Source organism: Pongo abelii, chromosome 2 (genome assembly GCF_028885655.2).
Source record: "Pongo abelii isolate AG06213 chromosome 2, NHGRI_mPonAbe1-v2.0_pri, whole genome shotgun sequence".
Classification (NCBI taxonomy): Eukaryota; Metazoa; Chordata; class Mammalia; order Primates; family Hominidae; genus Pongo; species Pongo abelii.
In genome coordinates, this window is record NC_085928.1 from 195955937 (window position 1) to 195978285 (window position 22349).

Below are 22349 nucleotides of genomic sequence, written 5' to 3' on the forward strand. Positions count from 1 at the left end.
GAAACTCTGTTAAAAAGAAAGAAAGAAAGAAAGAAAACAGCAGTGTTGGCTGAGTGCGGTGGTTCATGCCTGTAATCCCAGCATTTTGGGAGGCCAAGGTGGGCAGACCACCTAAGGTCAGGAGTTCGAGACCAGCCTGGCCAACATGGTGAAACCCCCTGTCTCTACTAGAAATAAAAAAAAAATAAAAAATAAAAAATTAGCCAGGCATGGTGGCACACGCCTGTAATCCCAGCTACTTGGAAGGCTGAGGCAGGAGAATCCTTTGAACCCGGGGGTGGAGATTGCAGTAAGCTGCGACTGTGACATTGCACTCAAGCCTGGGCAACAAGAACAAAACTCCATCTCAAAAAAAAAAAAAGAAGAAAAGGAAAGAAAAAGAAAAAAAGAAAATTGAAAATTGCAGTGTCACAGTGAGTAAGCAGACTAGCGATAACAGGAACAAGGAGGGGCACACTAAAAGGCGTGGTAATTGGAGTGGGTTTATAATTCTCACCAGAGAAGAAACACAGCATTTCGGCTGGTGTTGCTGCTCCAGGGAAAGTTCTTCTACTCCACCGACTCTCTCTTTTCCTGGTAACATGGCCAGCAAGAAAGTAATTACAGTGTTTGGAGCAACAGGTAAAAAGTCTTTAATTTTTAGGGCATGCTGACTTTGCTCACTCTCCTGTCTTCCTGTTTGTGACTTTAGAGCCTGCAAGTGTGGGCTGAACAAAGAGCTCTTTGGAAGAAATTTTTAAAAGTATCCTATTGCTTTAGTTCTTGATGTGGTAAAGGGGTGGCATGATTTGATTTGTAACTTGATCTCAGCAGGACAAGGACACTGACGTAATCTCCCTTTCCCAGTCATGGGGCTAACTGGTTGGTATAAGTCTCATTTCAACATAAGCTATACTCTGAAGTCTTCTCTCCACTCACTTCCTAATAAGCAAAAGGTACAAGTGTGAGAGGCCTGGGGGTTTGTAGTGAATATCCAATGCCTGACCAATCTTCCAGGGAGTCTGCAAGGATGGAGTGTGTGGGGAGTTTGCATTCCTGGCTCCCTTACAGTTTGTTCTTCAACAGTCAGAGCCATCTTTGTACAATATAAATCAAATCAGGTTATTCTCCTTCAATCTATTCTCATTTCAGCCTCCCAAGGATCCATTTGAAACTGTCAGATCTTGTCAGGCCTCTGCTCAAAACCCTGTAAAAGATCCCAGCCCCATGGTACTCCCAGTAAAGTGCGAAGTCCTGCTAATGCCCTGCAACAGGGCCTTGGAAATGGCGTGTCAGAACTCTCTTCCTGTCACCCTCCTCTCACTCCGCTTCATTACCCTGGCTTTCTTGCTGTTCCTCCAAAACAATCCCACAATACAAAGGCTCTTGCCTTTGTATTGGCTGCTGCTTCAACCTAGAATGATCTCCCTCTGTTACTGATATGGTTTGGCTGTGTCCCCATCCAAATCTCATCTTGAATTGTAGTTCCCATAATCCCCACATGTCATACGAGTGACCGGGTGGAGATAATGAGCCACCGCACTCAGCTCCCCCTCCCTTTAAGGGAGGGGGAGCATGCATACGGGTAGGTGCAGGAACTGGGGCAAGTGCTTTTGGGCTCCGGCCCTATGGCAGCATCTAGGGGTGGGTGTCTATAACCTTCAAAGCCCAAGTGTGCATGTGTTACAGTGCACTCTTTTAGCCTTGCCATCCGCAGATGGCTTAAGGGTTAACCAGCTCAGTGAACCCTCTGCCTTTTTTGCAAAAGAAGGGGGCTAGTGTGACAGCTTTCTGTATCCCCAGCTCTCATCCAGCATCCCAGAAGAATCGGGTCACACATGGACTTGACGGATGAATGCAGGGGTTTTATTGGGTGATGGAAGTGGCTCTCAGTGGGATGGATGGGAAGCTAGACAGGGGATGGAGTAGAAATATTATCTTCCCCTGGAGTTTGGCTGTCCAGTGGCTGATTCTAAGAACATCCCCAGCCAAACTCCTGACATTCCTTCTTTTCTCTCCTCTGCCACGCCATTCTGCTGTCTGTTTGTCTCCTTGTCTCCTAGTCTGCTTCCGGAGCCTGGGGTTTGGGGCTTATATGGGTACAGGATAGGGGGTGTGGCAGGCCAAAAGGCAACTTTTGGGGTGCAAAAACAGGAATGCCTATTTCTCACTTAGGGCAGCAGGTATCCAGGCTTAAGGGTGGGGCGTTTGCCGGGAACCACCCTCTTCTACCCAGTATTTCCCTGTCTCCTGTTCGTATCAATAGTGAGTTCATTCTCATGAGATCTGGTGGTTTTGCAAGCGGCTTCCCCCTTCACTGGGCACTCATTCTCTCTGCTGCCACCCTGTGAAGTGGTGTCTCCCGCCATGATTGTAAGTTTCTGAGACCTCCCTAGACATGTGAAACTGTGAAGTCAATTAAACCTCTTTTCTTTATAAATTACCCAGTGTTGGGTATTTCTTCACAGCAGCGTGAGAAAGGACTAACACAGTTACCCACTGCTTTCTCCCTCATGCCATTCAGGTCTCTGCTTAGATGTTACCTTTTCCATTGGGACTTTCCAGACCTCTATATTTGAAATTGCAACTCTGCTCCCACGCTGCCCATGTCTGGCTCCCTTCCTTACTTGAATTCTTCTGTTTTTGCCTGTCTTTCCACACTAGAATATAAGCTCTATGAGAACAGGAATTTGTCTGGAGGAAGTCAGGGGCTAAAGCAGGAAGCAGAGTGAAATAAATTCTCAAAAATCAACAGTCAAGTATGATATTAAAAGGAGAAGAAGAGGCAATGGAGTGGGGGATGACTCTATTAAGCATTAGGGTGATGGTAAAGATGTTGGCTTTTCCTGAAAGAGAAAAGTGATCGAAGGGTTTGGTTTTTTCAGTGTGTTTGTGTTTAGCTACAGAGTCTCACTGTATTGCCTGGGCTGGAGTGTAGTGACTCTCACAGGAGCCATCATAGTACACAGCCTCAAACTCCTGGGCTCAAGTGATCTTCCCGCCTCAGCTTCCCAAGTAGCTGGGACTGCAGGATTGCAACAGCATACCAGACACTGAAGGATTTTGAGAAGAGGAGTGACATGACTTTGGTGTTAAAAGGATCATTTTAGCTTATGCTTTGTGAAGGGACTATAGGGGGTAAGGGCTGAAGCAGGGAGACCTGTTAGGAGGCGGTTGTCATAAAATAGGTGAGATGATAGTAGCTTAGACCGGGGTGCTAGCAATGAGATTGTGGAGAGTCGTCAGATTCTGCGGAGGTTTTAAAAATAGAGATGGCAGGATTTGTTGGTGGACCAGATATCAGGGGTAAGAAGGGAAGAGTTGAAAATGACTCTGAAGTTTTATGGCTTGAGTAACTGGAAGAATAAAGTTGAGATTCACTGAAATATGGGAGACAATGGGGAGGAGGAGGTCAGGAGCTCCTTAAACTTGAATTGGTCTCATTAAACTTGAATTGCCAACTAGGCATCCAGAGACTGGGTAAGCAGTTGGATAAGATTTTTGGGAATGGCCAGTCACTCTATTAATTCTGTCTTCTAAATTTTTCTCAGATTTTTTCCATTCTCCCTCTTAGAAGCTTTTTCCACACTTCATTTGCCTTCTCTCCATGTTCTACCTTTAAACAGAATCATCTTTCGAATCTGATTAATTTTTCAAACCTTGTAGCCAGCTAATACCACCTTGTATCACATTCCCGTTCTCCTTCATTACTGCCCAAGATGTAAGCCCCTCTGGTTTTTAGTCTCAACCCTCTATTTTTCCACGCATCCTTTACCTGACCCCACACCTCAGACTCCCTTGCCTCCAAAACCTTCTCACGGTACCCTTCTGTTCCAGCATCAACATCTTGCTAAATGCCCCCTCAACCTCTTTGAATAAATGGTCACACTTGACTTTTCCCTCTCAATCCTCCCTGTTCATCATCACTATATCCAGTTAACCACCAAAATCCTGTTGATATCATCTTGTCAAGGAAAACTGTGAAAGACGTTGAAATGGGAAAAAAAGGTTGCTGGGTGTCCTTGCCCAGGGCACCGTTCTCACTTTTGTGAGCCTTTCCTTGTTTTTAAGATATTTATAACTCTATAAATTGTAGCAAATAGATAATAACGCAATCGATTCTTATCCATAGAAATGCAAATGAAAGCCAGGTGTGGTGGCTCATGCCTGTAATCCCAGCACTTTGGGAGGCCGAGGTGGGCTGATCACGAGGTCAGGAGTTTGAGGCCAGCCTGGCCAATATGATAAGACCCCATCTCTACTGAAAATACAAAAATTAACCAGGTGTGGTGGTGGGCACCTGTAGTCCCAGCTACTCGGGAGGCTGAGGCAGGAGAATCGCTTGAACCCAGGAGGCAGCAGTTGCGGTGAGCTGAGATCATGCCACTGCACTCCAGCCTGGGCAACAGAGCAAGACTCTGTCTCAAAAAAAAAAAAAAAAAAAAAAGAAATACAAATGAATTGTGTCTGGTGGACCACAATTGATTATCGCCTGGTGGATATTGACTGGTTTTGTCCCTAATTGTACATTCATTTTAGCATTTTAGCATTCTTGATTGCCTACATATATGTGTGTTCTTTGAATTTTTCTTATAACATGATACTGGTTCCCTCATTAATTAATGAGTTAAATAAAATTTTGACACATTCATTTTATGTGTGTATAAATTACCATTTTACTCTTTAAAAATGTATCCTTTAATATTCTGAGTATCTCTTAAATTTGCATTATTCCCTCCACCTGAATAACCCCTTCTAGCACAGGTCATTATCAACCTTTACCTAGATTATTTTAAAGCCCACTAATTGTACCCTTGTCTGTGGTCTCTCTATCCTATTCCACACTCTCCATTAACCAGAGCACTTTCCCAGCATGTAATTCTGAACATACTGCTCAATTTCATAAAATCTCCTGCTCCCAGAACAAAGTGCAGCCCTCTAGGCCTATTTTGCTTCTCCAGCCTCATATGTGACATTGACCTGCCGTTCTCAGTCAGATTCATTTCAGTTCTCTGAATTCACTGCCTTCTCTCTCACCTCTGGAATAAAGCACTTGCAATCTGCTTTGCATGCAACACACTCCACATGCCTCTCATCTCCCAATTCTTGCCTGTTCTTTAGGGCTCATCTCTGTTACCACTTCCTACAGGAAGCCTCCCTCTAGTCTGGGTTAGATACTCCGCTTATGTCCTCCTCTGGAGCCTGTATTCCCTTAGCCCTTTACCTCCCCCACAATGGCACATATCACGCTGTATTATAATTGCTTTTTTTTTTTTTTTTAAGATGGAGTCTTTCTTGCTCTGTCCCTCAGGCTGGAGTGCACTGGCACAATCTCCACTCACTGCAAGGTCTGCCTTCTGGATTCAGGCCATTCTCCTGCGTCAGCCTCCCGAGTAGCTGGGACTAAAGGTGCCTGCCACCACGCCCGGCTAATTTTTTGTATATTTTAGTAGAGATGGGGTTTCACTGTGTTAGCCAGGATGGTTTATAATTGCTCTTTAATGATCTCCTCTGCTAGTCTGTAAGCTCTGTGCAGGCTGGTGCCATATTCAGGTTTGAATCCTGAAATCCTTACTTAAGCAGCTGTATAATCTGGGGTAAATCCTTGACTCTTTAGGCCATAATCCAATATATTAATAATGTCTTTCATAAATTATATCTTATATCCAACATGTTCAAAACTGCTATTGTTTACCACTACATCCCCAGGGCATAGCACAGCATGTAAAAGTCATTCAAAAACATGGTCCCAGGACAATAATAGAAACTTCCCTATAAAAATCCTTTTTAAGGACCATGACCCACCCTACCTACTGCAGCAGCCCCCAATCCCCTGCAAAAAGCACAAATTATACTCAAATAGAAGGTACTTCAGTTCGTTTAGGTTTTTATTTTATAAAGTCAGAGTAAAATATTCAACCCACTTCCTTTTTAATTGTGAATGGTTCCATATAATGGCCATCCTAGGAGGGATGAAAAAGGGTTTTGTTTTACTTTCTCTAATTTGTAAAGAAAAAAAGATTTATTTGATTAATGATTCTTGTGGCTGGGAAGTTCAAGATTGTGCATCTGCATCTGATGAGGGCCTCGAGCTGCTTCCACTCGTGGTAGAAGGTAACGAGGAGCTGGCATGTGCAGAGATCACGTGGAGAGAGAGGAAGCAAGAGGGAGGGTGGAGGTGCCAGGCTCATTTTAACAACCAGCTCTCACAGGAACTAATAGATGAGAACTCACCTCTGAAGGAGGGCATTAATCTATTCATGAGGGATCTGCTCCCATGACCCAAACACCTCCAATTAGGCTCCAATATTGGGAATCACATTTCAACATGAGGTTTGGAGGGGACAAATATCCAAACCACCACCCAGTGTTCTGCAATTTCACAGTGATGTGCATAAAGTGGGAGTTCATTTATCATTGTATTGGGCACTCAGTGACCTCTCAATCTGGAAGCTCAGTTGTAATATCCTTGGACTCTGAGAAATTACTATTTTCTTAGATAATTTCAATACCTCCATCTATTTCTCATTCTGTAATTCCCCTGGCTTGATCTTCTAATCATTTTTCTCTCTCTTATTTTACTTGCTTTTTTTCCCCCCTTCTAATTCTGGGAGATTTCTCCAACTTTTTCTACTGACATTTTATTTCTGCTATAATAAATTTTTGAGAGCAGCTGCTTATCTTTTGAATGCTTGCTCTCTTTCTCCTGTCTCTTCTCCTCTTTTTGGGCCGATATAGTGTTTGGAATGCAAAACCTTTTTCTAATCTCAGAGGATATTAATTTGGAGTCTTGCTCTGTCACCCAAGCTGGAGCGCAGTGGTGAGATCTTGGCTCACTGCAACTTCTGCCTCCTGAGTTCAAATGCTTCTCCTGCTTCAGCCTCCCAAGTAGCTGGGATTATAGGCACCTGCCACCACACCTGGCTAATTTTTGTATTTTTAGTAGAGAAGGGATTTTATCATGTTGGCAAGACTGGTCTTGAACTCTGACCTCAAGTGATCTGCCTGCCTCCACCTCCCAAAGTGCTGGGATTACAGGATTGAGCCACCGTGCCCGGCCCCAGAGGATATTAATTCTTTTTAATTTTTTTCTTCAGTTCTCTGGACTGTTTCTGTTTCCATCAGTTTGTTTATTTTGGTTTTGCCTTTCATGTCGGAGGCTTACCTCAAACATCTGGTGAACTTTGGCTGTGTGTTCATATTTACTAGTAGACAATTTACTATGAAATTTACTATGAAACTCTGTGTGCAAAGACAGAGCTCACTGAATAACCCCTGACCCTCCTATAGGGTTATCAATGGTGTATTAGTTGGAGTCCCAGAAGAAACAGGTGCCACACTCCTTCAGAGAAGCTGAGAAAAATTTAATAATGGTGGACAAGGAAGAGAGCAATAAGGAATAAGTAAGCAACAAGAGGAAGAAGAAAAAGGCAAGAGAGATGACCAGAGCTTGGGGACAGTAGTGATGTTAAGGGGGTCATCTCTCTTGCCCTTGGGTCTCTGGCTGATGTCTCTCATTGTCCAGACCCAACCTGAGGGCACGAGAGCCCACTGATGGAATCCATAAGGATCAGCTGTTGAGTACACTAAGTAGAAGAGAGAAAGTGAATATGGAGCTGGAAGCACAAAAAAGTATCCAGGACAGGTATCTAGCCAATTTGATGGAGCAACCCAAATGTTAGTAACCCAGCATAGCACCTGGCCTGTATCACAGGATATTCCATAAATATTTGCAGGGTGAATAAATTAGGCAAGCAATGATCATATCGTAATTGGCCTTGAATGTGGTAAAAAATTTTTACAAGTTTTTAAATTTCTAAAAAAATATAGACCAGGGCCAGGTGCAGTGGCTCATGCCTGTAATCCCAGCACTTTGGGATGCCGAGGCAGGTGGATCACCTGAGGTCAGGAGTTCGAGACCAGCCTGACCAGCATGGTGAAACTCTGTATCTACTAAAAATACAAAATTAGCTGGGCGCACGCCTGTAATCCCAGCTACTCGCAGACTGAGGTGGAGAATCGCTTGAACCCAGGAGGCAGAGGTTGTAGTGAGCTGAGATTGCACCATTGCACTCCAGCCTAGGCCACAAGAGCAAAACTCCATCTCAAATACATACACGCACACACACACACACACACACACACACACAAACACACACACACTATATATAAATATATATAATATATAGATAAATATATAAAAAAGTAAATATAAATATATATGTATATATATACATAGAGAGCGCAGGAACCTCTTTTGAAGAATTGTCTTAATAACCCCAATATAAGCTCTATAACCAGGTAAAAGTAGAATAATCGCCCTTATCGAATCTGGAGAACCTGTGGGCATCCCTCATTTTGACACCCTGCTCACTTGCCCTTCTTGTTGCCTCAAGCCTCTCCCACTCCTCTCTCCCCATGTCCTCTGCAAAAATGCCTCTGAAGAGGCCACAAAGAACTTAGTTTGAAAGCCATGGGGATATGTGAAGGGCCGTGTAGCACCCCCTGCAGTAGGTACTGCAGCAGCTCTACTCTGACTCATGAGATTTCTGACCTTCTTTCAGTGAACATTCTTCCTGATGCTTCCTGTGTTTCTTCTTCTCTTGACCCTGCAGGAGCTCAAGGTGGCTCTGTGGCCAGGGCAATTTTGGAGAGCAAAAAATTTGCAGTGAGAGCAGTGACCAGGGATGTGACTCGACCAAATGCCCTGGAGCTCCAGCGCCTTGGAGCTGAGGTGGTAAAAGGCGACCTGAATGATAAAGTATCAGTGGACAGTGCCTTAAAAGGTGCCTATGGGGCCTTCTTGGTGACCAACTTCTGGGATGCTCTCAACAAAGATAAGGAAGTGTGTCAGGTAGAAACCAAATTGTTTCTTTTTTCCTCTTGAGCCCTTTCCTCTTACCCTCCCTAACAGCTTCTTTCCTTCCTAGAAGGGGACAGGCCTTCAATCTGGGCAAATGTATGTCTTACATCCCTTTTGGCACTTATAAAAAATATGTACTTTAAGTACTAATTAAAGGTATCTTTGTAAAATTAATGTTATGTAGCATCTGTCTAGGTCTCAAGACCTTGAGTATTCGAGAGTGAGTGTTTAATGAAGCTAGTCATTGGATTCTCCACTTCTCACCTTTTGTTTGTACATGGCATGGGGGGGTGGTAGCAAGTGTACCCCCAAATTTGAGGCTAGTTTGAGAGTGAAATGGAGAGAATAAAGATGTAATTTACACTTCATTTATACTTCAGATAGATAATTTGGGGATGGGTACATAGAAAAAGAAATAAAAGAGCAAATAAACCCACAATGAATTAAATTCAGGAAAAATGAAAGTTTGTAGAAAAAGTAAATGTAGGCTGGGTGCAGTGGCTCATGCCTGTAATCCCAGCACTTTTGGAGGCCGAGGCAGGTGGATCACCTGAGGTCGGGAGTTCGAGACCAGCCTGAACAATATGGTGAAACCCCGTCTCTACTAAAAATACAAAATTGGCCGGGCGTGGTGGTGCATGCCTGTAATCCCAGCTACTTGGGAGGCTGAGGCAGGAGAATTGGTTGAACCTGGGAGGTGGAGGTTGCAGTGAGCCACGATCGTACCATTGCACTCCAGCCTGGGCAACAAGAGTGAAACTCCGTCTCAAAAAAATAAAATAAAATAAAATAAAATAAAATAAAAAAGAAAAAGAAAAAGAAAAAGTAAATGTAACCATTGAATATCACATGACTCAGCTTCAGCTCTGTGTAAGCACTGAATATTGATCTAGCCAAAAACAATGATTGGGAGAATGAAAAAAGGGAATTGTGTATATGTGTGGTGGTGGTGGTAGACAATGTGAGTGAGTAAGAGAGAGAGAGCGAGTGAGTGAGAGACAATCATTAAATCCTCATCTTTCATAGTAGGAATTTAGTAGATGATATTTCAAATTGAAAAAATTAAGAATTAGTGGTATAAACGTTTACAAAAATAAATAGCTAAATGAAATTAAAGTTACTTCTGGAGAACAGTAATCAGCATAGGGGCACAGGGAACTTATTTTATTTTATTTGTTTTATTTTTTTTTTAGAGACAGGGTCTCACTATGTTGCCCATGCTGGTCCTGATCCCCTAGGCTCAAGTAATCCTCCCACCTCAGCCTCTTGGGAATTTCTTTTTCTTTTTCTTTCTTTCTTTTTTTTTTTTTTTTTGAGACGGAGTCTCGCTCTGTCGCCTAGGCTGGAGTGCAGTGGCGCGATCTCGGCTCACTGCAAGCTCCGCTTCCCGGGCTCACGCCATTCTCCTGCCTCAGCCTCCGGAGTAGCTGGGACTACAGGCACCCTCCACCATGCTCGGAGAATTTTTTGTATTTTTAGTGGAGACGGGGTTTCACCGTGTTTGCCAGGATGGTCTTGATCTCCTGACCTCGTGATCTGCCCGCCTCGGCCTCCCAAAGTGCTGGGATTACAGGCGTGAGCCACCGCGCCCAGCCGGGAATTTCTTTTTCATTATGAGATCCACTCCCTCCCAACCCATGACAGCACTATTTGAAAATTTAAACTATGTATATGTATACATTTGAGAAAAAATGAAGATTAGATTTCAAAAAATATAATGGATGGTATTAGGCACTTGAAGAAATGGCACAATTCAAAAAATTGAGAGCAGGATCAAACTGTTCCAGGAATGTCTCTTGAATTAATTATACCATTCACAGCCTCTGTTTTAGTGATAAACTCTGGAAGGGCTTATTTTAGGAGACTTGAATTCTACTTCTGATATTTACTTACTAGGAAATGTAGGGATACAAGTCACCTCTCTGCTTCACTTCCTGCCTCTGCTAACCCAGGTTAATTATGTCTTCTGTGCCTGCTGCATGAGGTTTTTAAAGGAAAAGTAAGAAACAGCAAAAAGAAAGGAAAAAAGAAGAGAGAGATGAAAGTGGTTTGGAAAATTTGGATCTAAAAACACACAAAAAAGAGAATATATATACTTGTGTGTCTGTGTGTGTGTATATATGCCTCCATTATGCCCTCAATATCCAAATGGTGTGTAGATATATTCCATTACTAGACACAATTATAGAAAATAAATAAATGCGATTGCAGTTGATCACAAAGACACTGAGAGCCCAGAGAAAAAGGCCATCTCTTCCTGGCCAGTTCCCACCAGGTTGCTTCTTGGCTTCAAACAGGTACCTGGGGTTCCTTTCTCCTCTGCCCCCTCCCTGATTTCTTATTCTAGTACTCCCCCACCTCCGGTGTTCTGCCGACAGCCCCTTTGGGAGCAGGCTGAGGAGTTGGGGGTTTTGGAGTGGAGCCTCTGCTCACCAACGCTGCTGTGGTGGCTTCTCATAAGGTAAATTGAATATATTTTGAGGCTGGTAAAGCTTCCTCTCCATAGGGATGAGGGTAATAAGAAAAGGAGAGGGTGGGCCCGGCGCCGTGGCTCAGGCCTGTAATCCTAACACTTTTGGAGTCCGAGGTAGGCAGATGACTTGAGATCAGGAGTTTCAGACGAGGCTGGCCGTATGGTGAAACCCCATCTCTACTAAAAAATACAAAAAACTAGCTGGGCGTGGTGGTGCGCACTTGTAACCCCAGCTACTCGGGAGGCTGAGCCAGGAGAATCACTTGAATCCGGGAGGCAGAAGTTGCAGTGAGCGGAAATCACCAGACTCTGTCTAAAAAAAAAAAGCGGTGGGGAGAGGGGGGAGGGGGGAGGTGGGGAGGTGGAAGAGATCCTGCTCTTAATATCTGTCCAAATGCAAATACAAATACAGCGGCCTATATGAGGATTTACTTTTGACCCTCAGGGGAAGCTAGTGGCAGACTCCGCCAAGCACCTGGGTCTGAAGCACGTGGTGTACAGCGGCCTGGAGAACGTCAAGCGGCTGACGGATGGCAAGCTGGAGGTGCCGCACTTTGACAGCAAGGGCGAGGTGGAGGAGTACTTCTGGTCCATTGGCATCCCCATGACCAGTGTCCGCGTGGCGGCCTACTTTGAAAACTTTCTCGCGGCGTGGCAGCCCGTGAAAGCCTCTGATGGAGATTACTACACCCTGGGTAAAACGCAGTGAAAGCTCACTAGGCACCTGGTTGCCCTCCTCTCCGCTCACTTTCCTCCCTCTCACCCTTCTTGCCCCTCTGCAGTGGACACCTATCATTTGAGTGTCTTCTATGTGTTTAGCCCTGTGTGAAGTGCTGAGAGGGATGCCAAATTGTCCTCAGCTTCTCTAGGGCACTACACTAAGTTGCTCTTCCAGGGCAGAGAACTAGATCTGGGATCAGAAGCACGAAAGGTTACATTTCCAATCTTAACATACTGACCTTCCTTAATGTAAGTACTGGAGTTAGCTATGTGACCTCTGGCCTCAGTTTCCTCAGGTTATTTTTATTTTATTTTTTGAGATGGAGTCTTGCTCTGTTGCCCAGGCTGTAGTGCAGCAGTGCGATGTTGGCCCACTGCAACCTCCACAGCCTGGGTTCAAGTGATTCTTGTGCCTCAGCCTCCCGAGTGGCTGGGATTACACGCACCCGCCACCACGCCCGGCTAATTTTTGCATTTTTTAATAGATATGGGGTTTCACCATGTTGGCCAGGCTAGTCTCAAACTCCTGAACTCAAGGGATCCAGCCAACTCAGCCTCCCAAAATGCTGGGATTACAGGTGTGAGCCACCACGCCTGGCAGATTCCTCAAGGTTTAACAGGAAAATTGGACAAGATGACTTTTTTTTTTGAGTCTGAGTCTGTGTTGCCCAGGCTGGAATGCAGTGGGTCTTTTGCCCATACTGGGTTTCATTGCTCACTGTGCAGCCTCGAACTTTTGGGCTCAAGCATCCTCCTACCTCAGCCTCTTGAGTAGCTAGGAGTATAGGTCTATACCATCACATCTGGCCAATTATTATTTTATTTTATTTTTGAAGAAATGGGGTCTCTCTTTGTTGCCCAGGCTGGTCTTGAACTCCTGGGCTCAAGTGATTCTCCCGCCTCTGCTTCCCAAAGTGCTGTGATTACAGGTGTAAGCCACCATGCCCAGCCTCAGGATGACTTCTAAGAGCCTTTCTAGCTCATCCATCTGAACTTCTGTGGCAACAATGGAGGAAAAGTGTTCTTCTGATCTGGGTGCCATGGTCAGAATTAGAGCTGAGAGGGACTGTGACCTGCCTGGGAGACAGGTTCCCAGGCCCTACCTGCAGAGAGTCCAATTCCATAGGTCTGGGTTGAAGCCTGGGAGAATGTAGTTTTAACAAGGACTCCAGGTAATTCCAACGCTGCTGGTTCACTGGCCGGCATTCCCCTGCCCTTTGGGGACAATTCCTGTGGCCATGGTCAGAGTTGGCCTTTGTGCAGTGGAAGGAATGTGGGAATACCAATGACAATTCAGGCTTTCTTCCTTGATTCAAAATTAACACTCCTCAGAAGCCGGGAGGGGTGGCCTGTGGTCCCAGCTACATTCAGGCTTTCTTCCTAGATTCGGAATTAACACTTATCAGAAGCCGGGAGGGGTGGCCTGTGGTCCCAGCTACATTCAGGCTTTCTTCCTAGATTCAGAGTTAACACTCCTCAGAAGCTGGGAGGGGTGGCCTGTGGTCCCAGCTACATTCAGGCTTTCTTCCTAGATTCAGAGTTAACACTCCTCAGAAGCCGGGAGGGGTGGCCTGTGGTCCCAGCTACATTCAGGCTTTCTTCCTAGATTCAGAGTTAACACTCCTCAGAAGCCGGGAGGGGTGGCCTGTGGTCCCAGCCACTCAAGAGGCTTAGGTGACAGAATTGTTTGAAATAGAATGAGGGAGGGGAGGGTAGCAGGAGGTGAGGTCAGAACTAACAGAGGGTCTGGTTGTGTAAGCTTTGTAAACAACCGGCTTTTCCTCTGAGGGACACAGAGAACTATCAGAAGGTTCTGAGCAGACAGGGCCGGGTGCGGTAGCTCATGCTTGTAATCCCAGCACTTTGGGAGGCCATGGCAGGCGGATCGTTTGAGACCGGCCTGGCCAAGATGATGAAACCCCGTCTCTACTAAAAGTACAAAAATTAGCTGGGCGTGGTGGCGGGTGCCTGTAATCCCAGCTACTGGGGAGGCTGAGGTGGGAGAATTACTTGAACCTGGGAGGCAGAGGTTGCAGTGAGCTGGGATTGCACTACCGCACTCCAGCCTGGGTGACACAGCGAGACTCCATCTCCAAAAAAAGAAGGTTCTGAGCAGACATAACATTCACTTGAGCTGAGTTTTTTACAGGGTCACTCTGATTTTTATGTTGAAAAGAGACTATGAAAGGGCAAGAGTTTGGCTGGGCGTGGTGGTTCATACCTATAATCTCAGCACTTTGGGAGGCTGAGGCCGGTGGATCATGAGGTCAGGAGTTTGAGATCAGCCTGGTCAAGACAGTGAAACCCCATCTCTACTAAAAATACAAAAATTCGCTGAGCATGCGTGCCTGTAATCCCAGCTACTCGGGAGGCTGAGGCAGGAGAATTGCTTGAACCCAGGAGGCGGAGGTTGCAGTGAGCTGAGATCGCGCCACAGCACACTCTAGCCTGGGTGACAAAGCAAGACTCCGTCTCAAAAAAATTTTTTTTTTGTATTTTTAGTAGAGACGGGGTTTCACCGTGTTAGCCAGGATGGTCTCGATATCCTGACCTCATGATTCGCCTGCCTCGGCCTCCCAAAGTGCTGAGATTACAGACGTGAGCCACCGTGCCTCCGCTGCTATAGCATTTCTGACGGGCTGCCTGGCCAACATGGTGAAACACTGTCTCTACTAAAAATACAAAAATCATCCTGGTGTGGTAGTGGGTGCTTGTAATTCCAGCACTTTGGGAGGCCAAGGCAGGCGGATCACGAGGTCAGGAGATTGAGACCATCTTGGCTAACATGGTGAAACCCCGTCTCTACTAAAAACACAAAAAATTAGCTGGGCATGGTGGCGGGTGCCTGTAGTCCCAGCTACTCAGGGGGCTGAGGCAGGAGAATGGCGTGAACCCAGGAGGCGGAGCTTGCAGTGAGCAGAGTTCGCGCCACTGCACTCCAGCCTGGGTGAAAGTGCAAGACTCCATCTGAAACAAAACAAAAAAAACAAAAAAAGGAAGGGCAAGAGTGGAAACAAGGAGACAAATTTTACAATAACGCAAGTTACGGATGATGGTGGCTTGGACCAGGGTGGTAGCCTTGAAAATGATGAGAAGTGGCCAGATTTTGTACATATCGTGCATATGATTTCCAAAATAATAAAAGGATGTGGGATGTGAGAGAAGTGTCAAGGCTGACTGCAAGATTTGTGACCTGAGAAATCAGAATGATAGGGTTGCCATTAGCTGAGGTGGGAGGCTGTAGGGAAGCAGGTTGGGGGGTGTAGGAGTTCAGTTTGGGGCCTGTTGAGTTTAAGATGTCTATTGAACAGTCAGGTAAGGATTTGAGTACGTAGTGGGACACATGAGTCTGGAATTCAGCAGAAGTTTTGGCTGGAGATACATTTAATCATACTTTACATAGAGAAGATATTTAGTAAATAGTTGCTCTTTTAAATCAATATCCGGGCACTGCAGTATTCTCTCTCTTTTTTTTTTTTTTTTTTTGAGATGAAGTCTTGTTCTGTTACCCAGGCTGGAGTGCAGTGGCACCATCTTGGATCACTGCAACCTCTGCCTTCTGGGTTCGAGTGATTCTCCTGCCTCAGCCTCCGAAGTAGCTGGGATTACAGGCACGCACCATCACACCTGGCTAATTTTTGTATTTTTAGTAGAGACAGAGTTTCGCCATGTTGGCCAGGCTGGTCTTGAACTCCTGACCTCAGGTGATCCACCTGCCTCGGCCTCCCAAAGTGTTGGGATTACAGGCGTGAGCCACTGCGCTCGACCTGTAATTTCTCAAACAAAACCTTGTAACTGTGTATAGATTGTGGTCACTGGGTTTTACATTGCCTTCCCACACCTTTTCTTTAAATGATTGATTAGTTTGGGTTGGTGGGACCTACCAACGATGTGATATAATTAACTATTTATATTTTTCTATTTTTTTTTTAAACTAGCTGTACCGATGGGAGATGTACCAATGGATGGTATCTCTGTTGCTGATATTGGAGCAGCCGTCTCTAGCATTTTTAATTCTCCAGAGGAATTTGTAGGCAAGGCTGTGGGGCTCAGTGCAGAAGCACTAACAATACAGCAATATGCTGATGTTTTGTCCAAGGTTTTGGGGAAAGAAGTCCGAGATGCAAAGGTGAGTTCTTAGGGGACATCCATGTGATCACAAGAGGCCACCTTGGTTAACATTCCACTGACTTACAAATTTTGGTAGACTCTCTGTGGATTTAGGCAGGATTGAACTTAAACTTTCAGAAGAAATTGAGAAGGACTGTGGTTCCATAAGTCTATCTTCATCAATTGGTGCAGTGGAATCTCTCCCATACAGCTTTATTTCTTTGGCTTAGGGTTAATTGACTTGTAAAAGTAAAATTACTTTTGAGTGGAAAGAACTTAGAATGTGAAGATTGAGATACAGCCTTTTCACACACACGATCCCAACTCCTCTCATAAGCCCTTGCTGCTGACCACTTCGGTCGGCCAGAGCTAGCTGATGTGGAACAAGGCACTTAGCTTCATTGAGCCTCAGCTTCCTCAGTTGCAAAGTGGGGAATGATAGTATCTACTTTGGATGTTCTTGTGAAAGTTACAGAGAATATATTTAAAGGGCTTATCATAGTGTTTGGCACATGGAAGAGATGTATAGAGTCTGTATTATGAAACCAGTGCTACTTTAAGGAATTTGCAGCAAGGTTGGACTAAAAATATTGATGCCCATCAAGTCGCCATGATCATTATAAGACATAACACTATAGGTGCTTAATTGTGTTGTTCAGACTATCTGTGCTATAGGTGACCAGAAAACAGTGGAAGAAGGTTTCATGGAAGACGTGGGCTTGAGTTGGTCCTTGAGGGAACATGACTGTGTATAGACAGAGGAGACACCAAGAAGGCTGGCCTGGCTAATTCTAGAATAAACATGACAAACCAGAGGCAGTATGGGAAGGAGGCAAATTCTGGCTGTGTCTCTATCCTTGGTAATTTACTTAACCCCTCTCCATCTCAGTGTCTTCATATGTTCCAAAAAAAGTTGTTATACCTCCTTCATGGGATCATTGTGAGGATGAAATAAGATCTGTACAGCAGGTGCTTGGCACTGGGTCTGGCACTTAGTAAGCCCTCAGCAACTGATCATGCTATAAATCATGCAGGAATGGTCTCCTTGTGTGGGTGGCTGCCTTCTTGGGCTTGGGGATAAGTTATTTTCTCCAAAGAATTGTGCCTGGCCAGGACAGACTTTTTACAGAAGAGTGAGAATTGGTGATATTGAGCATCACCAGCCATTTCCCCAAGCAGGTATTGACAAAAGGAAGGGAAAAGAAAACAGGTTGTTTTCAGGGTACAATGATAGAGTTGAGTAGTTCCAACAGAGACCTTATGGCCCACAAAGCCTACAATATTTATCTCTAGGCCTTTAAAAAAAGTTTGTTTCCCAGCACTTGGGAGGCCAAGGAGGGTGGATCATGAGGTCAGGAGTTTGAGACCAGCCTGGCCAACATGGTGAAACCCCGTCTCTACTAAAAATACAAAAATTAGCTGGGCATGGTTGTGGGCACCTGTAATCCCAGCTACTGGGGAGGCTGAGGCAGGAAAATCATTTGAACCCAGGAGGTGGAGGTTGCAGTGAGCTAAGATCACGCCATTGCACTCCAGCCTGGGCGACACGGCGAGACTCCGTCTCAAAAAAAAAAACAGTTTGTTGACATATGTTCTAGAATATATCCTAGAATTAGGGATAGAAGGTCGGTTCTTGTTTGGATCAACAGCTCTTGGTCCAATGATTCTAGAGGGGATATCTAGATTCCCAATTCAGCCTCGGGTACTGAAGTTGTGAGGAGGCAAAGAGATATATATTTTTTTTCTGGAAAACCAGTGTGGGAGTCAATCCAGCCACAAAACCACATCTGGTTATCTCATTGAAGCCACACACACATTTCTCGGAGAGATTGTTACTCCTGAACCCAAGAAGGCAGCCACCCACTCAAAGATGGGCTCACAAGAGGATCTGCAAGGTTCCTTGCACCTGGGTGCACATTGACTTCTCAGCGACCCTTCTCCCAGGCCATTTGCATTTGGGTCATATATTCATTTTGTCTTGTGGGTTTGAACTCTGTAAGGAAGGAGAGAAAGAGAGACCGTGAGTGTAGGGGATGAGTGTGTGTATTGTTTCTCAGAGGATGCAGTAGACATTGTTCTGAATTGCTCAGAACCTTCCAAGCATCTATTAGTCACATACTTGGTCCCTGACACTTCTTGGTATACAAATTGTTTTATAATGCAGCTGAAGCTCCTCTGGCACCACAGACTGTAGGGCATCAGAGGCTGAAACTTCTATAGAATGGTCTGACAATTCCGGGGAAGAGTGCATCTGGCCACAAGGTGGCGCTCCAGCCCTCATGGTCTGACTTCCTCCTACCTCCTCAAGGGGGTGTGAAATGTCTGGTCGAAACTGTCTAACCCCCAAAGGAAGATGGTTTTCTCAGAAAGTGAGACACAACAGAACAGACCTCTTTCCTTCGAAAATCTGCAGTAAAAGAATCCCTTATTTTACTGAAGTACATTTGGTATCAAAGTTATGGATGAAAGAGTGACTCAAGGAGACAGACATGGAAGAATCTTCCATGCTTCTCACATAGACTTCTATTTCCAAACTCACTTGTATATACTTATGTATATACTTATATATATTTATTGTATTAAATATATACATATGTATATGTATATATGTATGTGTATATATGTATATATTTAATACAATTATTAAATTGTATTATTGTATTAAATATATACATATATACACACACACACACATATATATACATATGTATATATTTAACACAATTAAAATAGCACTAAATGTACTATTTTGTTTCTGGCCTTTTCAGTTAATGTTATGAGAATTTTTCTATTTTGTTAAACTTCTCCAAAAACATTAAACTGCATTATGTTCTGAGAGTAGATTTACCACAATTAATTATACCATTTCTTTATTGTTGGCCATGCAGGTTGTTCTTAATTTTCTCATTATTATGAATGCATGCGACAATCATCGTTTTGCCTAAGTTGTTTGTGTCTGCCACGTTTTTTAAAGGCCAAGTAAAATCGCAAAGTCAGAGTTTATCTCTGAGGGCTAAAGACAGATTATACTGGACCCAATAGAAATGATTTTAGCTAATTCAGTAGGGGAAATTATGGATCTAGTTAGTGTTAGAAAGGATTCAAGGAGTGGATTTTATGGACGGTGACAGAAGGCAGCTCAGTTGGTGTGGGATGGACTCCATTTCTGCTTGGGCCTGGCCTTGGCAAAGGCTGGGGCCATTGGAGGTAAAATACAGACCTCTAACCAAGAAAGGGAGCGAGGATGGATGGGCCATCAGCCAGGTGAGAAGGAGAGCCTGGTGCCAGAGAGGGGGGATCTTGATGCCGCATGGAGGCCCAGGTGGGTGGACGGTTTCAGAGGGCTGGTGGGGGAATACGAAGAGGAAGTGTAGGCAAAAGCACTGTGAGGTGCTATTCACATGAAGGCTGGTACAGATCTACAGTACCTTACCCAAAAGGCTTGGGGCCAGAAACAATTCAGCTTTAGGAATCTTTCAGCTTTTAGATAGGTTATTGTCTACATATATTATATAACATCACCAGCAGGGGTTGGAGCAGGAACCTGTAATCAAACACGTCTGTATCTCTGCAGGCAAATATTTGAATATTTCCACTAAATGGTATAATTAAAGACCATAAATAGCTTCACATAGTTAGATCAGGTTTGCCACTAATTTAGTTCAAAAAGTCAGTTTGCTGCCAAATGGCTTATGGCGGAAAAAAAACTTTAGAGTCTCTTGGATTTTGGAATTAGGCTAAAGAATTGTGGCTCACACCTGTAACCCTAGCACTTTGGGAGGCAGAGGTGGGCGGATCACGTGAGGTCAGGAGTTTGAGACCAGGCTGGCCAACATGGCAAAACCCCATCTCTACCAAAAATACACAAAATTAGTCGGGCGCAGTGGCGGGTGCCTGTAATCCCAGCTACTCAGGAGGCTGAGGAAGGAGAATTACTTGAACTCGGAGGGCAGAGGTTGCAGTGAGCTGAGATCATGCCACTGCACTCCAGTCTGAGTGACAGAGTGAGACACAGTCTTAAAAAAAAAAAAAAGAATTATGGACCTGTATCATCATTAAGGTGAACAATGTTATTTCAAACTATTTTAAGTATGGGCTATAACATTTTCTGTCTTCTTATTTGTTCTTAAAAGATTACCCCGGAAGCTTTCGAGAAGCTGGGATTCCCTGCAGCGAAGGAAATAGCCAATATGTGTCGTTTCTATGAAATGAAGCCAGACCGAGATGTCAAGCTCACCCACCAACTAAATCCCAAAGTCAAAAGCTTCAGCCAGTTTATCTCAGAAAACCAGGGAGCCTTCAAGGGCATGTAGAAAATCAGCTGTTCAGATAGGCCTCTGAACCACACAGCCTCATTTCTCTCTGATCCTTTTCCTCTTTACAGCACAACATTCATGTTGACAGAACATGCTGGAATGCAGTTGTTTGCAACACCGAAGGATTTCCTGCAGTCACCTCTTCAGTAGGAAGCACTGCATTGGTGATAGGACACAGTAATTTGATTCACATTTAACTTGCTAGTTAGTGATAAGGGTGGTACACCTGTTTGGTAAAATGAGAAGCCTCGGAACTTGGAGCTTCTCTCCTAACACTAATGGGAGGGCAGATTATACTGGGATTTCTCCTGGGTGAGTAATTTCAAGCCCTAACGCTGAAATTCCCCTAGGCAGCTCCAGTTTTCTCAACTGCATTGCAAAATTCCCAGTGAACTTTTAAGTAATTTTAACTTAAAAAAATGAACATCTTTGTAGATAATTTTCTGGGGAACATGGTGTTCAATGAACAAGCACAAGCATTGGAAATGCTAAAATTCAGTTTTGCCTCAAGATTGGAAGTTTATTTTCTGACTCATTCATGAAGTCATCTATTGAGCCACCATTCAATTATTCATTTATTAATTCCTTGATCCTTCATTTATCCATTCTGCAACTTTTCTTGAGCACCAGCACGGGTGGCCATTTGTGGACTTCTCTTCATTCCTATGTGTTTTCTTATCAAAGTGATCCACTCTCGAAAGGCTCCTTTCCAGTTTGCGGCTGGGTTCAAGTCATGCCAGGGCCAGGGGGCCCATCTCCTCATTTAGCTCTAGGCAAAACCCAGGGGATCTGCAGTGGGGAGCGGGGGCAGGAAGCTGGAGGGAAGGCCTGTGAAGGGTAGGGATGTGGAAAGATGAGGTGACAGAAGGACCCCATAGGACCTTTCTGTATATCTGGCTTAGCATTTTCTACATCATATTGTAATCGTCTTATTTGCTAGTTTTCTTCCTTACTGTGAGTGACTTACACTCATCTTTATCCCAATGCCTGGTACATAATAAGTGATCAATAAATGTTGATTGACTAAACGAGTAAATAGTTTATCAATTCTATCATTACAAGAAAAGAGTGGCCAGGCACAGTGGCTCATACCTGTCATCCCAGGACTTTGGGGGAGGTTGAGGTGGGTGGATCGCCTGAGCCCAGGAGTTTAAGACTAGCCTAGGCAACACGGTGAGACCCTCTCTCTGGAAAAAAAAATTAGCCAGGCCATGGTGTTGTGCTCCTTTGGTCCCAGCTACTTGGAGGCCGAGGTTGCAGGATCACCTGAGCCTGGAGGTTGAGGCTGCAGTGAGCTGTGATCATGCCACTGCACTCCAGCCTGGGTGACAGACTAAGAACCTGTCTCTAAATAAGTAAATAAATAAACAGGTGCATTGGTTGTGTGTATTGGGGGGTGTGGTTTTTATCCCCCCAAAAGAACTAGCAACTGATACTTTTTAAGGGCGAGCGATTGTCCACTTCCGGGAAGGGAGGATCCCCCACTATCCAACGTGTGATGATAGAAGTCCCTGAGCAAGGACAGAGATGGTAGTGCCTGTGTGAGAGCCCTTGGCCTGGAATCTCACTCAGGAGAGAGAGACTTGGTGGGGGCAAAAGCCAGCCTTTTTTCTTTTAGAGGTCCCAGGGATAAGTGTTGAATAAATGATGCTGAAGTTGTTGCAAGCAAATTTTTATCTCGGGGGGAAATCACAATTGAAGTGCATTTGAGGACCACTCTCCTTTTCAAAGTACCAAGTCCCCAGCAATAAATTCAGTGCAACTTAAGTGCTCAGCCCTGGGAAAAGGGCCTGGATAAATTTCTAAAAAGGGAAAAGAAAAAGAAAACAAAACCCTAAACTAAAAATAGATGACTTATTACTCATCTGGGTGGGCCAGACAGGAAGAA

The 22349-nt window shown here is 44.5% G+C and overlaps 1 protein-coding gene across 1 annotated transcript; it reads left to right on the forward strand.

Annotated features, from left to right (window-relative positions):
* Positions 1-10: 10 nt before the first annotated feature.
* On the forward strand, positions 11-21492 carry LOC100459616 (nmrA-like family domain-containing protein 1). The gene is made up of 5 exons (XM_002814374.5): positions 11-621; positions 8595-8833; positions 11761-12010; positions 15974-16164; positions 20279-21492. The coding sequence occupies exons 1-5, from the start codon at positions 582-584 to the stop codon at positions 20456-20458; spliced, it is 900 nt and encodes a 299-aa protein (XP_002814420.3). The 5' UTR covers positions 11-581; the 3' UTR covers positions 20459-21492.
* Positions 21493-22349: the final 857 nt, after the last annotated feature.

Bases quoted from the DNA above. Each gene is read 5' to 3' on its own strand.
- LOC100459616 (XM_002814374.5), top strand. From the start codon at position 582: ATGGCCAGCAAGAAAGTAATTACAGTGTTTGGAGCAACAG. The intron at 622-8,594 runs GTAAAAAGTCTT...TTGACCCTGCAG, and splicing joins TACAGTGTTTGGAGCAACAG to GAGCTCAAGGTGGCTCTGTG. The intron at 16,165-20,278 runs GTGAGTTCTTAG...TGTTCTTAAAAG, and splicing joins AAGAAGTCCGAGATGCAAAG to ATTACCCCGGAAGCTTTCGA.